This window comes from Spermophilus citellus (assembly GCF_964194105.1).
Source record: "Spermophilus citellus genome assembly, chromosome: 13".
NCBI lineage: Eukaryota > Metazoa > Chordata > Mammalia > Rodentia > Sciuridae > Spermophilus > Spermophilus citellus.
Window position 1 is genome coordinate 94184196 of NC_138193.1, and position 15449 is coordinate 94199644.

Here is a 15449-nt window from a genome sequence, read left to right on the forward strand (position 1 = left end):
TTTCACTCACCTGAGGTGGGAACTCTACTGGAAGAATCCCACTCTGTGCACAGGAAGTCACTGCCCCAGTTCTAAATCAACAGGAGGAGACACAGTCATTGTGCAGGGAGTGTCAGTGCAAGGATCAACTAATGAATTTTTGGTGGAGGGTAGGAAAACATCCCTGGAAGAGGTTATGGAAGGGCAAGGGTTGTTAGTTATAGATGGGCTAAGAGGGAAATTAGAGGGGAGAAATGGGAATCTGCCTACTTCATGTACCATGTATAGGCATTGGTCACACACCTATGCACACTCACACAGCCTTTCCTGTTCCCATTTCTCTAGACTCTAGAATGGAGCCAGCAGCTGCCCCAAAGCAGGGGAAGAAACAGTGACTTTGTTCCAAAGCAACCCCATGTTTGAATGCCTGCCTCCAGAGATCTCAGGAGCTTTGCTGTTAACATTAACCAATCGACACTAATTGCAACACTGGGGCCTAACCAAACATTAATTAAAATATCTTTAAGAAGACACAAAACTTTTCCAAGTGCAAAGCTTCTGGCTTCTGCCTATCTTTTCTGTGCACCTGTACGTCTGTTTGCATATTTAACTTAAGAGCCACTAATCTTTTTGCATATTTAACTTGCTTCTATGTGTATAAATTAATGCCTGGATGCTTTTGGTAAACTTTCCTCATCTCTGTAATACAGGATGTTATTTTCCAGGTGTTAGGAGAGTGGGTGGGGGTAACAGAGGCACAGACACAGCTAGTTCAAGGAGGCTGGCAGAGAACTCAATTTCTATGCAAATTCCTATATCTGCACACACAGTAGGACTCCACTGACAATTGACAGGTTCCCCTGGAGTGTGGCTGCCAGAGGAAAACTCCTGAAAACTCCTCTCATCAGTTTGGTCAGATGAAGATGAAGGCAAGTCTTATTAAAATATCCCTATCATGAAGGAGTGAAAATAAAACTTAAATGTTATTTGCCTCATCCAGTGGAATTCAGTTTATCCCAAGGGATTGCTCAGTTCAACACACTGATGGATTTCTTCTTCTGTTTGGAAACTCTATGGAAATCAAGAACAGGCTTGGGTGCCAACGACAAATACTTGAGGAAAATGCAATTAAAAAAAAAGTGATACCACATTGGCACTTTAGATAGTCAGGGATCCAGAGACATGCATGATGCCTGTGATTTAACAGACATAGATTGGAGCTTGAGCATGCTCATCTGTCACCAGGGGGAACCACAGGTTGTGTCCTAAACCAGTGCAGCCTAATTCCCTGGGGATCTTGTAAAGTTGCAGATTCTGACCCAGTAAGTCTGGGATAGTGCTCAGGATTCTGTGCTTCTGACAAGTTGTGGGTAATGTTGATGTGACAGATCTGTGGCTGCTTTAAGCAGAAGCTATTCAAACAAACACACCCTTCTAGGCAGGCATTTTTAACTCTTCCAGCAGCTAAAGAAATGATGGGTAAGGATGAGGATCCCAGCGGGCAGCCCCAGAGCCCTCTGCTCACTGTCTACTCAGCACTTAGCACAGCACCTGCTCCATTTACGCACCCAGTAAATGAGTGTGAAATAGAGAAGTCAAGGCTTGACTGACAAGATGAAGCTGACCCTTCAGTTCTAACAGACCTGGGCACTGGTTCATCCAGGAAAAGACTCCATTAGGCTAAGTGCACTAGGGAGCATCCAGGCTGCGGAGAGCGTAACCCTTAGCAATGAGGCTGTTATTGGTTGTACTCCAAAGCTTAGCACCTGGCAGTTTTTTTTAATATGTGGATGTAGGTTAATCTCAACTCTTCAGTTGGCTTATAAAAGGCCTGCCCCCAGTCACTGATCTCTGATCCATTTTCCACATGGCCGACAGGGAGACCTCTTAAAGACATAAACCAGAGCATGCCACCAAAGGCTTCCTGCCTCTCTCCACTTAAAAATCTAGCCTTCTTACTCAGGGATTCAGTCTCTGTTTGACCTGGCCCTGAGCACCCCCTGATCTCTTCTCCCGCACTCTCTGCTTCATTCACGTGCTTCCCTGTCCCACCCCCCTCCCTTACCACCAGTTCCCAGCTACTATGACCTTCTTCCTCTTCTTCTACCCAACTCAGCCCCAATTCTGAGCTTTTGCAATCTCTGGTCTTTCCACTTGGGACTCTGCTTCTGGCTGTCCATGTAGCCAGCATCTTTTTATCTTGTATGTCTCTGTTCAAATCTCCCCTCTTCTGAGAAGCCCAGCCTGCATGATATATCTGAATTTGCCATCCTTCCCCTGGCCCCATCCCTCTTTTTCCACTTCGTCCTCCTCTGAGTCATTGTCACTATCTGAAACAATAAGTTTTAGTTCTTTACTGGATGCCTCCCCCCCCCCCAGCAGATGGTAAACTATGAGAACTGGGACCCTTCCATCTACTCCTCTAACTCCTGAAACAGTGCCTGGCACATAGTAGGTACTCAAGAAATGGTGGTGAAATCTCTATTGGGCTCTCCTCTGAGTCTCCACCAGCCCCTAACGTAAGACTGGTGTGACACTGGTGTGGAACCACAGGTGTGGAACAGAAACTGTGGTTGATCCCCTGTCCTGGTGGCCAATAGAACTCGTCTGGACCAGGCCTGCCCTGCAGGGCTCCGTGTGGTTCAGGATCCTACAGGCCATCTTTGGAGTAGCAGTGCCTAAATCTTAGAGCTGAAACAAATGACGTGAACCAAACAGGGCCTGCCTGGGGTCCATGTGGACGTGAGTCAGCTTCCTGTCGGGCCCCACCCTGGCACTGAGATTCCTTCCCACTGGGCTTCCACCTTCAGGAAGCTGATGGCATACCGTGCCTGCTGCCACCCCCTTGAAAAGCTGCACTGCCTAATCAGAAACAGAATCGCAAAGGTCAAAGACAATGGATTCCCAGGCACTTCCTCTGCTTGGCTGCTGACGTCAGGTAGGCAACTTGAGAACATGTCAGGACAATCCTGGGGCTTCGTGGCTCCGGAGCCTTTTGTACATTCCGATTCCCAGTACGTCAGGAGGATACATTTCTGCTTAATCCAACATTCTGAAACCTGGACCACGCCCCAGGTCCCTGACAGGTGGAAATGGCATCTGAGAGAGACAGAAGTGAGTCAGGGGTTACCTCAATGGCTGGCATGGTGGGGTATGTGTAGTTACTGTTCTGGAAGGTTCTCAGGAAGGGCTCATCCTAAGGGAGAAAAAAACCACAGGGAGGGGTGATCAGACAGCCAAAGAATGCTGAAGATCAATCCTTCCGTCTCCTTTGACTTAACAAGGTTCTGATGTATTTAAATAGAAAGGACTGGGTAAACATAATTTCATTCATTCCCTGGAGGTTTTTACATAACAGCTTTATCAAGGGGTGTCCAATAAAAGGCTTCAAAAATGTTCCATGCTTATTACATTCTGGGCCCCAGGTTTTCTTTGTCACCCTAGCTGTGCATGGGTTTCCAGAGCCTCAGGCTTACCTGTTTTCTTTGTGATTTCTTTGGCAAGCGATTCACACGGCAATGTTTTTCTTTTACAGGAGATAGTATGATCATCAATATATTTAATTATCTGCTATTTCTGTCTTTCTGTCTCCTTGGAACTACATATGTTATCCCATTTAGGTTGGCTTCCTCTATTTTCAGAGTTTTTTTTTTTCCCCCTTGTAATTTACCTATTTCACAATCAGTTTTCACAATCAAGACTCCAGGTCCACCCAGTTGCAGGTGAAGGGTTAATTAAAGGAGGAAGAAGGAGTAGGCAAAGGAGAAACAGGGAAAGCAAGCTAATGAGGAAAAGTAAAAATGAGAGCAAAGCAGGATCAAGATAATAAGACCCAGATCAGGAAATATCAAAGTCGGCCCAGGGTGGGGACCACGCACAGAACCTGCGGTGAACTAGAAAGGCCGTGGCCTGAAACTTTGGAAATAAAATGGAAATAAGAAAGGAAATCCAGAATGATGGAAATTGACTCCACATGGGCCAAGCCCAGACAGATGTTTTGCTTTATTGTGGCCAACTGAGGAAGAAGAGGAGGAGAGGGAGGATGAGCTCAGGGCCCTCAGGAGGGGCATGCCCTCTTCGGTTCTTCCTCTTGTCTCATACCTGACCCCTTCAGGCAATCATCTTCCTGCCTGGCATTGTAGACAGTTGACTTTGCAACTCCAAATGTTCCCAGTTTACTGACGAGGCCCAGAGTGGGGAAGGGAGCTGTTCCAGGTTAGAGAGCAAGTCTGAGTGCAGAGCTGGCTGCCCCCACCCCCTCCCCCGCCCAACTGACAGTCTCTGGCCTGCTTCCACTCCTCACCCTGGAACCAGGTCTACAACAGACGCTGAAGGCCACACAAAGAAGGTCACTTTGGAGGACAGAGTCTATATACACAAAGCCTCAGCCCCCAGCACAGAGCCGGATTCCCCAGGTACCAGCAAGTTCCCCTTTCCTTTGAGTCTCGGCATTCCCGGCTGAAGCATGAACCAGGGGACACTGAAGTGCTCAGGGCCAAGGGTAGAAGTGTGCCCCTTATGGCCCCCCACAGTGCAAGACAGAGGAGGGCTATGATGGCAGGTCTGCACGGCTCTCTAGGCTGTCTCGGTCCGTGTGGTTCAGTGTCCCCTGAATAGTCATCTCTGAGGAGGGCAGTCTGTAAGAAATGACCCACACCTGTGCAGCAGCTCCTGCAAAAAGAGTGGGGTTCTAAGCACCAGGAGGAAGGGAGGTTACCAAGGGGCAGGGGCATAGACAGGAGAGGTTCCAAGGCAGCCATTGTGGAGGGGCTTCTGCAAGTGCTGATTATGATTTTCTCTCCACAAAGGGGCTCTGCCTAGGCTTAGGGTCCAGGGGCTGGAACTAGTTCCAGAGTGACAGGAAGAAGCAGAGGGCAAAGATGATCTCAGTCTTTTCGGGAGAATGGAGAGTCAAACCAGAGAGCTTATGTGGTCTTATCTATTTGATGAAGAAATCCATGGGTTGGGGGAGGGGAGATGGTATTGAAGGGGCCAGAGGTCAAGGTGACACTAAAATGTGGCAGGGAGTGAGGCCAGTGCAGGCACCATGAGAACAGGTCCAGGCAGTGGTTTTCAGGAGAGTTGGGGTCCCGGGGCTTGTTTTCGTTGACACTTTATGCAGAAGTGAGTACCAATGATTTGCCTGGAGTGGAGCAGGTTTATGTTAGAGAGATTAGGGGGAGTCTGGGTGGCTCTCAAGGGTGAGGTTTGGAGCACAAGCAGGTGGAAAGTGAAGTGGACTGAGTCCTGGCTCCAGAAAGCAATCTAGTCCCAGCTGTGCTGAGATAGTGTGCTGCCCCAAGAGCTGAGCCCAAATGATCACCTGCTGTGGACCAGCAGTTGAGTCAGCGGCCATGGGACAGACCACAAGCACCCTGACTGCAGTACTAGGTGTTGAATTCCAGAGAGAAGAATGGGTGCTGTTCTTCCCTTCTATGCTGCTTAAATCAAACCAAAGTACATGGTCACCAACTTTAAGGAGGCCACATTTCAAGAGGAAATGTCCACTTGGGGCCAGGGCTGCAAGAAATGGCTGAGGTGGTCTTGGGTGGTAATAGGAGGGGGGTGTATAACAGTGCTCTATGGAATGCCCTCTGGTATTTTCTGTGCATTCCAATCCACACTCTACAGAGTGTGCTGGTTCTTTATCTCCATTGATGGCACCACCTGTTTGTTGATGGGTAGCCCTCTGCAGTTTGAAGCATCCTTAAGAGAGTGCAGCAGGTAGACCAGAGGCCATGCTGCCTGGGGAGGGATGTGGTTCCTGTGTGTCAACAGATCTCTAAGCCCCCCACCCCTCTGTGGCTTTATGATGGGAAAGTAGGATGAGATGATTTTACATGCAACAGTGACATATGGAAAGAGGGGCAGGTGCATGGGCCCTGGGAAGAATCCCATTAGCTAGGGTGCCTGCAAAATAACACACAAATGCCAAGCCCCGAGGAGAAGACTTTGAGAAGACAGACATTTAGTTGCTATGTAGACATTCTTCACACAAAACAATTATATTTTGGCCAGCCAGGTATAGTGGCACACACCTGTAAACCCAGCAGCTTGGGAGGCTGAGGTAGGAGAATTGCAAGTTCAAGGCCAGGTTCAGCATCTTAGTGAGAACTTGTCTCAAAATGAAAAAGGACTGGGGACTTAGTTCAGTAGTAAGACATCCCTGAGTTAAATTCCTGGTACCTCAAAAAAAAAAAAAAAAAAAAAAAAAACCAATTCTATTTTGAATGACTATTGAGTTTGAAGTGGGGTCAGGGCAGGATTAGGAGGTTTAGAAGCTCTGAGCATCTAAAAGATAATGGTGTCCCAGTGTGTACTTCAGAATAGAAAAAGTGGTAAACAATGAAGTTTTGGGAGCCCAATAAACTTCTGCTTTTTCTTGTCATAGGGTGACATCATTTCATACCCGCTCCCGTTCCCATCCCTCCCCCTTCCTCTCTCTGGTTCCCTGTTTTGTGGGTTCCCTGACCACACATGGGGGTGACCTTACACCTCCAAGGAGAAACGTGTTTTAAGGTGTGGAAATACATGTTTGGAGTTTAAGAAAGAAAAAATGAAGACACAGAGGAATCCATGGTAAGGAAATTTCAGCAGGAAATCCCGGAAATGAAAAAGATCTCTGAGTGAGGGGCTGTGGAGGGACAGAAGAGGACAGGCCTGGGGCGTGACAGTGGAGAAGGTCTCCGCCGCCGTCCGGGTTAGGAGAAGAGAGCAGGGTCGTTCACAGAGACGAGAAGGGGAGGGAGAGGTGGCTGAATATCCACAGCCCAGGGAGGGATCCGTCTCAAGGAGGAGGTGGTTCTGTTGACAAGAGAGGTTGAGAAGAAAAGCTGAAAAGGGACAGAGCTGACCTTCCAGATGGTTCCGCCGGGGGCTAGGGAAGGAATGGGCAGAGAGCCAGTGAAGGCATGGAAGAAAAAATAGAGTCCACAGAACGAATCTAAAATTGGCTATAAAACCACTTGTCCAAGCTGGAAATACGACAAAAATCCACAGAGTGCTGTGAAGGCGCCCTACCTGGCACGGCAGAATGTACTAGCAGTGTGGCTGGGGGTGGGGGAGGAGAGGGGGGGCTGGGAAAGCTCCTTGGTGCTCACTGGAGCTCACTGGTGGCTCGTTCGTCCAGGCCACCTCCTCCCCCTGCATCCTGCCTGTTGCTTCTATGTTTAAACACGGCAGGATGAAAATATGCTGCCTGGCCCCTCGGCTCAGAGACGGGGGTGGACTTCTGCATGGCTTTGAGGCTCAGGAGAGAGAGCAGATGGGACCCGAGGCACAGTGCAGCGAAGCTGGGCTGGCCAACAGATGGACCCTTTGGGAATGGCCTCCAGGGCTGCTTAGCAACAGCTTCTCCTGAGTGGGGCTTCTCTGGGCTCTAGGAGGCTGGATAGGCTCTCCCTGGCCCATCAGGTTCAGTGGGGCCTCGACCAGAAGAGAGGGGCTGAGCCCACTGTGGCTTGAGATGCTTCAGCTGGTGCACCACCCATCTGGGGCTCCCTGCCGAGTCTGGGGGCAGGGACAGAGTGGCAGCAGTTGCCTTGAGGTTCATGGTGAAAGAGATGTCCCTGACCCTGTGCCTAGGCTCCGAGCAATGACTACTTGGTGTGAGTTATTACTTCTCCTGTTTAATGGAAGGGGAGTGGGCAGTTTAGAGAGGCCCTTTCATGGCTGATAGTCAATAGTATACTATCTGGATTGTTGAACGATAATTAAAGTCAGGTGAGGTGGTGCACCTCGCCTGTAATCCCAGTAGCTTGGGAGGCTGAGGCAGGAGGATTACGAGTTCAAAACCAGCCTCAGCAACTTAGCGAGGCCCTAAGCAACTCAGTGAGACCCTGTCTCTAAATGAAATCTAAAACAAGATTGAGGATGTGGCTCAGTGATTAGCACCTTTGGTTTCTGGGCTCAATTCCCAGGCCCTCCCCCCGCCCAATTAAATATTTACAGTGTAGTTTATAGCTAGGTTGCCCAGCCCCTCCTAGAATCCTGGACTTCCTCAGGATCTAGCAGTTAAAGGGTTTACACCTGGCTGTGCCCCAGCCCTCTGGCCTGTGTCTGATCATGTGACTGCAGACATCCATGTGGTGCTGGGTTGACACTCTCCTTTGCTCTGAGCACCACACCCAGCAATCCTGGCCTGTACTGCCACTATCGTCTCCTGGTGAGGCTAAAAGACATCAGACTGAGCGTGGGCCCATGGCTGGTCTGGGCAGGGGTGCCCCTCTTCCAGGGACCCCAGCAGACACATGGGGGAGCTGCAGGCCCATTCCCCAGCTCTACTCAGCCAGGAGGGTGGAGAGGTTGGCGCAGCTCATCCCAGGAGGGAAACACAGCCTCCCAGATGAGGTCAGGCCCCCTGCTTTTACTGCCACAGAGGATTTTCTGGCCTTGGCCTTATATGGCTAAAAAGCCATAAGACAGAACCTAGGAACGGGAGCTAAAGGCAATGGGAACGGGCACTGCCCCCACCCCAGGCCTGAAATCAAGTTTAACAACTGCTTACATATTCCTCCTTAAAAGGAGCCTGAGCTGATCCTCCTTACAGGCCCGTCCTCCCCACCCTCCTCCACAGCTTGGGCTCTCCCCTTGGGTGCTTCCTCCGTGCCCCTCTCCTGCCAGAAACTCCCCAGTCCAGGCTCTCTACTCTCTGACCACCACTTCTGAGCCCGCCTGGTCCCTCCCTAGGCCCTCCAACCTGCAGTGGGACATCCCCATGTGTCCCAAATACCACTGCCCAAACAAGCCTTCTGCCCTTTCCCCGCTTTTCTTGCTCCTCTGGAGACCCCCCCCCCCTTTGCACTCCATCGCCTCCCTGGGCCCAGCTGCTTTGCTCATTCCCACAGGTGGAACTGCTTCTGCATTCTATTGCCTTCTGTGTCCCCTCCTCACCGACTTCCCAAAGCCCATCTCCCACATCTCTGTCGGCTCAGGGGCAAGATGGGCGATGTGGAAGCTGGGCTGGAGGATGAGGGGGAAGGGCAAGTCAAGCTTTTGTTTCTGTAAAGGTGCAAAGAGGGTCTCCTTTAGTACCTGGGTAGGGCAGGCCAGGGGGATATCCTCTGTCAGGTCCAGGGTATCCGTTTTCCTTCCCAGTGGTTCAAGCTGATTGGGGAAGAAAAGAGAGATACAGGTGTACTAATTTGTCCTGCTGTGGAGAAGGCTCAGAATTTCATTTCAGAGGGCTTGGCGTCCTCTCCTGGCTCTGCCAGGTGTCTGTGGTAGGACACTAAGCAAATCTCTCAGCTTCTCTGAGGTTCAGTTCCCTCAGAAACATCTAACGTTCTTTTGCAGGGCTGTGGAGGGGCTGAAAGGAGATCCTGTGGCGTAAACTGCCTAGCACAGTGTTGACACACAAAAAATGTTGAAATGTGGTTTCTGCCTGGCTCTCATGTAGAAAGCATCTCTCAGCACAATCCAAGCACAGAAGAGAGTGTGGATGGGAACCTGGGCCAAGCAGACCCTTAAAGGACTCCATCTTATGCCAGTCAGAATGGCAATTATCAAGAATACAAGTAACAATAAGTGTTGGTGAGGATGTGGGGAGAAAGGTGCACTCATCCATTGCTGGTGGGACTGCAAATTGGTGCAACCACTCTGGAAAGTAGTATGGATATGCCTCAGAAAACTTGGAATGGAACCACCATTTGATTCAGTTATCCCATTCCTTATTCTATACCAAATGGACTTAAAATAAGCATATTATAGTGATGCAGCTATATCAATGTTTATGACAACTCAATTCACAATAGCTAAGCTAGAACCAACTTAGGTGAGCTTCAACAGATGAATGGATCAAGAAAATGTGACACAATGAAATTATGGCATTTGCCAGTAAATGGATGGAACTGAAGACTATCACGCTAAGTGAAAAAGCCAGTCCCCCAAACCAAAGGTTTAATGTTCTCTGTGATATGTAGATGCTAACACACAACAAGGGAGGATGAAGGGGAGAAGACTGGAAGTCCATTGTATCACACAAAGGGGGATGAAGGGAAGGGAGGGAAAGGGAAATAGGAAGGACAGTAGAATTAATTGGACATAACTTTCCTTGTATTTTAATATACAACCAGGGTAACTCTTGCATCATGTACAACCACAAGAACAGGATCCTAATTAGAATTGCAGGGGGGGGGTGAAAACATAATACCAGAACCCTACATGAAGTATATAAGTTATACTTCATGTATGAATAATATGCCAAAATACATTCTCCTGTCATGTCTGTCTAAAAATAACAACAAAAGACTCTTCCCTTCCATCGACTTCTACAGATGAACAAGCCACTGCTGCCCTGGGCCAGGCCCCATTCTATAGGCGCTGCAGCTCCACTGTAGACTAAAGCCCCAGGGACACTCACTTATCTTACCATGTTGACCCAAAGGGCTCTGGAGAGCTGGGAGTGGAATTTCTGATTTGGGTGGATGCAATCTGGGGCGAAGAAGGACGTATCCGGACGCCCATTCTGGAAGAGACAAATATACTTTCTCAAGATCTTATTGGGTCAGAGGGAGTCATAGCCCGTTGATCTCATCCCTGGAACTGACCAAGCAATGCCCTCCTCCTGGGAGGGCTCCAGGTCAGGGCCCTAGGGCCTGCTCACCTTAAGAGGGAGATGAGTGCAATACCACAGGTGGGGAGCTTTGGGTGATTCCAACCTCCCTCTCTTCTTTCTGGCTCCACAGTTCCCCCTTATTTGATTTTTAAAATATTGCTTTATTTTTCCGCACACTTGTATAACACTCCAGCCTTGACCAGCTAGGTGGGAAAAGCTACTTCTCAGCCCACAGGCCACTGGTCCTGCTGGTCTCCATGGGGAGAAGGAAGCCAAAGCCTTGGCTGGCCTGGGCAAAGCCTGAAGCAGGGCAGGGTTCCACTTGACTCCGGCTCCTCTCTTGTGGCATGTGGGATATACAAAGTGTTCTCCTTCTGGCTTCCCTGCAGTTAAGAGAGTCTCTTGGGATGAAACCTTTATCTCTCCATTCACAGATCTCTTTTGTTCTGAGTGGAAGCCTCAGGCCTTTGCAGGGGGGGTTAAAACATAATACCAGAACCCTACTTTATTTTTATTTACTTTTTTGGACTGGGGATTGAACCCAGGGGTGCTTAACCCCTGAGCAACATCCCCAGCCCTTTTTATTTGTTATTTTGACAGGGTCTCTCTAAGTTGCTTAGGGCCTTGCTGAGGCTGGCCTCCAACTTGTGATCCTCCTGTGCTAGCCTCCCGAGCCACTGGGATTACAGGCATGCACCACAGGCCCTGGCCAGAACCTTACGTTATAACTGAAGGGATGTATGAGAGAAAGATGATGTGCATAGCAGCAAGTTAATAATGTGGAATTGGATACCTTTGAATCTGGCCTTTCTGTCCCTTATGCCCTATCTGATTTGGGGCAGGACACCTCCCATCCCTGCAGCCCTGTTATGTGGGGATGATGAAAACTCCATAGGCAGTTGTGATGATTTTAGCTACGGGAAGCTCAGTGCCTGGCATGCAGTAAGAGCTCAACACAATGGAGCTCTTCTCAGGAGCTATGGGGACTCCTGTCCTGTCCCATGTTAGGCTGCCTCTGAGAATGTGGCTCAGGTGTTCAAGGACACTGAACCTGCCAGAATAGCATCTGGAGAGCTCTCCGTGTATTTCCCATTCTACACACACACACACACACACACACACACACACACACTCACATATATACACACACAGAAGAAGCATGTAGCATCTCTTCCTATGTCCTCCCCTGAGGGCACCTGTGGCCGGCCCTCCTTTGGCCCCACGGTGTGTGCAGACAGGGAGTGTATACCTGCAGGATGGGGAGCCGCACGTTCTGGAAGAAGGGCTGCAGCACCACAGAGAAGTCCTCCCGCGTGTCATAGCGGCCTGAGTTCACCAGCTGGTGCATGCTGCTCTGGGGACACATGCACACATGGGGGCCTTCAGCATAGGGTAGTGTAGGAGCTGGGGGTATGGGCTGTGTCCCCACCCTACTCTCCCTGGACAGCAGAACTGACTCAGCCCAGCCCTTGAGAACAGAAATGCACACGATGGCCAATCCCTTTCTGCAGAATTTGGATAGATCACATTTTGGCTTTGGTTTTAAGTGGTCTGCAATATCTGAGGGGCCGGGCAGGAGGTCCACGAGGAATAGACAGCTGGGAAGAGACTCCAGGGCGCCCAGGCTCCCAGCCTCCCTCCTGCAGCCTCCCTCCTGCAGCCTCCCTCCTGCAGCCTCCCTCCTGCAGCCTCCCTCCTGCAGCCTGCCTGTGGGGGCAATTGGGAGCAAGGGGACTGAGGATCGGAGGAACAGGAGCATGTGGGCCTCTAGGGTGGTCCACGGCCATGCAGGGCTACTGGCCAAGATTTGGGTTAAGCTCAGCCATGAGAGTTTTGTCACTGGATGCCATTGGGATGGCTCCCACAGGGCACCTGAGACACTCAACCAGGCGAGGCAGAAGAAGGCGCCCAGGGTGACGTGTCTCTCCTCAACCCTTGCATAGCTCTTCCTTCCTGCGCCTCCCCTCCCCAGGGCCCTGGGCCGTGGTGTCAGAGTGACCTGGGGGAGAAGATGCAGGGTGATGCCCTTCTTTGTCTCACCTGATAGGCTTGTGTCAAGGCCTCCAACCTGGCCAGCTCGGGGGAGTTCTCCCGCAGGGTCAGGACACAGTTACACAAAATGCTGCGCAAGGAAGAGCAGAACTCAGAGCCCACACTCACACTCGTTCAGGGGCCGCTCTGGCTGCCTGGGGTCAGGGTGCAGTGGCTCACTCAACCCCTAGTTTAGGAGCACACGTGCCTTGAGGCTCCAACACACCTGCCCAGGGGCAGGTTTTAAGGGTACTGGAGAGGGGCTGGGGATGTGGCTCAAGCGGTAGCACGCTCGCCTGGCATGCGTACCGCCCGGGTTCGATCCTCAGCACCACATACCAACAAAGATGTTGTGTCCGCCAAGAACTAAAAAATAAATATTAAAAAATTCTCTCTCTCTCTCTCTCTCTCTCTCTCAAAAAAAAAAATCTCTCTTCTCTCTCTCTTAAAAAAAAAAAAAGGGTACTGGAGAGAGTGTCTGGGGAAGAAGCCGGTGGTGGCATGCACCCATATTCACACGGTGCCTGCACTGGATGGCAATGCTGGGCCTGCAACAGACTATGAGAGAGGACTTTAGGCCATAAGGATGCAAGGTTTGATTTTTTAAAAAGTTAAAAACTCATCCTCTAGTGTTGGAGCAGGAGTTTGGGGGCTTCTGATGCTCCTACCCTCAGACACCTGCTTCAGTGCCACACAGTCCCCTTTTGTTTTATATGAATTTGTTCATATTCGTCCATCCTTAATGTTAAAAGGAAAGATTATAGATGCTCCTCCACCTACGGTGGGGCTGATCCCAATGAGCCTTTGGTAAGGTGAAATAGCACGTCAGAAATGCATTGTTGCAGGGCTGGGGCTCAGCGGTGGAGCGCTCGCATTGCACGTGCAGGGCCCTGGGTTTGATCCTTAGCACCGCATAAAAATAAATAAGTGAAATAAAGGTATTGTGTCCAACTACAACTAAATATATATATATATATATATATATATATATATATATATAGAGAGAGAGAGAGAGAGAGAGAGAGAGAGAGAGATATTGAACAACAAAAAAAAGAAGTGCGTCGTGGGCATCTAAGCTGCCCAACATAACAGCTCAGCCACACCTCACTTGTAGCATGTAGGTTGTTTCCCATGGTGACTACAGCACCCTGTGGGCCATGGTCCACAGCTACACCCAGAAGCACCCGAGAATGTGGTACTACATGCCACCAAACTCAGAAAAGGTCAAATTCAGAATTCCAGGTATGGTTTCTTCTGGGTGTGAATCGCTTTTGCATCATCATAAAGCCACTAATCCTAAGTCAGGAACCAGTTGTATTTCTTTCTTTCTTTTTTAAAAAATATTGTTTTGGGCTGGGGATGTGGCTCAAGCAGTAGTGCACTCGCTTGGCATGCGCAGGGCGCTGGGTTCAATACTTAGCACCACATAAAACTAAAATAAAAGATGTTGTGTCCACTGAAAACTAAAAAATAAAAATTAAAAATTCTCTCTCTTTAAAAAATATTGTTTAGTTGTCAATGGACCTTTATTTTTTTAAATTTATTCGTATGCAGTGCTGAAAATCGAACCCGGGCCTTACACATGCCAAGCAAGCGCTCTACCACTGAGCCACAGCTCCAGCCCCAGCCAGCTGTGTTTCTAAAGCTCTTGGCACAGTGCCTGGCACACAGTAAGTTCTGTACAGTTTGTTAAATTGCTGGAGGTGTGCATGAGGCACGAAGAATAGTGAAACACACCATGTACCTGCCACCCAGTGGAAGCCGTGAACAATTCCAGTTTGAAGTTCCCATGTGTCCCTCCCAGGCCTCTTCTTCCCCATCAGTAACTGACTTGTGAATTTCTTCCCTCACTCTCTTATGTTTGATCACATACACATACCTCCCTGGGTGTTGCCCCCTCATAGTCTGGGTCTCCCAAACACCAGCCCTGTGGCTCCTGGTGTCACAGAAGTTCCTACCTAGCACCTTGGGATCAGGTGAGTGGAGGCTGGGTCAAAGCTCTATCTCCCAGAAGGGGGATGATTCTGACACAAGTCCTCTCTTATAGACATGGACACACAGACAGACCAAGTCACAAAGACCCGGATGAGTCACTGCTGCATGGGGGCCAGACCATGGGGTAAGGGTGTCTCCAGCCGGGGCTGTCAGCACTGCCTACCTGGCCTGCTGCATTGGGCACTTGTCTGGGTTCCCCAGGAACACCTGCCGTATGACACTGGGCTTCATGAAGTCCACAAGGTTGACCAGGGCTCTGGGCACCTAAGGGCAAAGCTGTAGATGAGCGAGGGGCTCCCAGGTTTCTTCCTCAAGCTGCCTCAGGCCCCTGAGAAGTAGGAGCCAGTTACAAGTTCCCTTTAGACCTCCAGCTCAGTGTATCTCTTGGCTGCAGTTCTGAGAGAAATCTATACAGGGCCACCACCTAGGACACTACACGCCCAACACAGGGTGTTGTTGCCCGGTGGGCTGCAGCAGAAGTGGCCCCTCCTGGAGCCAACAATCAATGCTTAGAACTCAGCTCTGTTCAGCCTCATTTAGTGAGCTGACACAGGTTGGTTCTATGTTTGGTGAGACAGGTGATCTGTTTGCCAGGCCACTGGCCCTTGACCAGTTCCTGCTAGCCCAACCTGGCCTAACTGCTGAGCAGGCACAGGGACTCAGCCACTCAGCAGAGCATCTAGTGGTCATAATATGCCCTTCCTGGGCAGCCAGGGCAACTTGCCCTTGCCAGGAGATGGCAGTTGGGTAGGGGGACACAAAATGGGTATAGAACCAGACAGGAGCTTGCTCTAATGGCTCAGAATGCAGAGCCCAGATTATGTGTCACTCAGCTGCTGCCTCCAAGGAATAGTGGTGGGGGGATGCACTGCCTTCATTTCTTCAAAAC

At 49.9% G+C, this 15449-nt stretch overlaps 1 protein-coding gene across 2 annotated transcripts in view; it reads right to left on the bottom strand.

Moving 5' to 3' along the window:
- PLB1 (phospholipase B1) overlaps positions 1-15449 on the bottom strand; it is a 94585-nt gene that overhangs the window by 22188 nt on the left and 56948 nt on the right. For both annotated transcript variants that reach the window (XM_081263825.1, XM_081263824.1), the window contains exons 34-40: positions 14724-14824; positions 12575-12656; positions 11784-11888; positions 10349-10444; positions 9013-9084; positions 3110-3175; positions 11-71 (exon numbers count right to left, since the gene is read on the bottom strand). In XM_081263825.1, coding sequence (XP_081119951.1) covers positions 11-71; positions 3110-3175; positions 9013-9084; positions 10349-10444; positions 11784-11888; positions 12575-12656; positions 14724-14824 — 583 coding nt within the window. The remainder of the gene's footprint in view (positions 1-10; positions 72-3109; positions 3176-9012; positions 9085-10348; positions 10445-11783; positions 11889-12574; positions 12657-14723; positions 14825-15449) is intronic.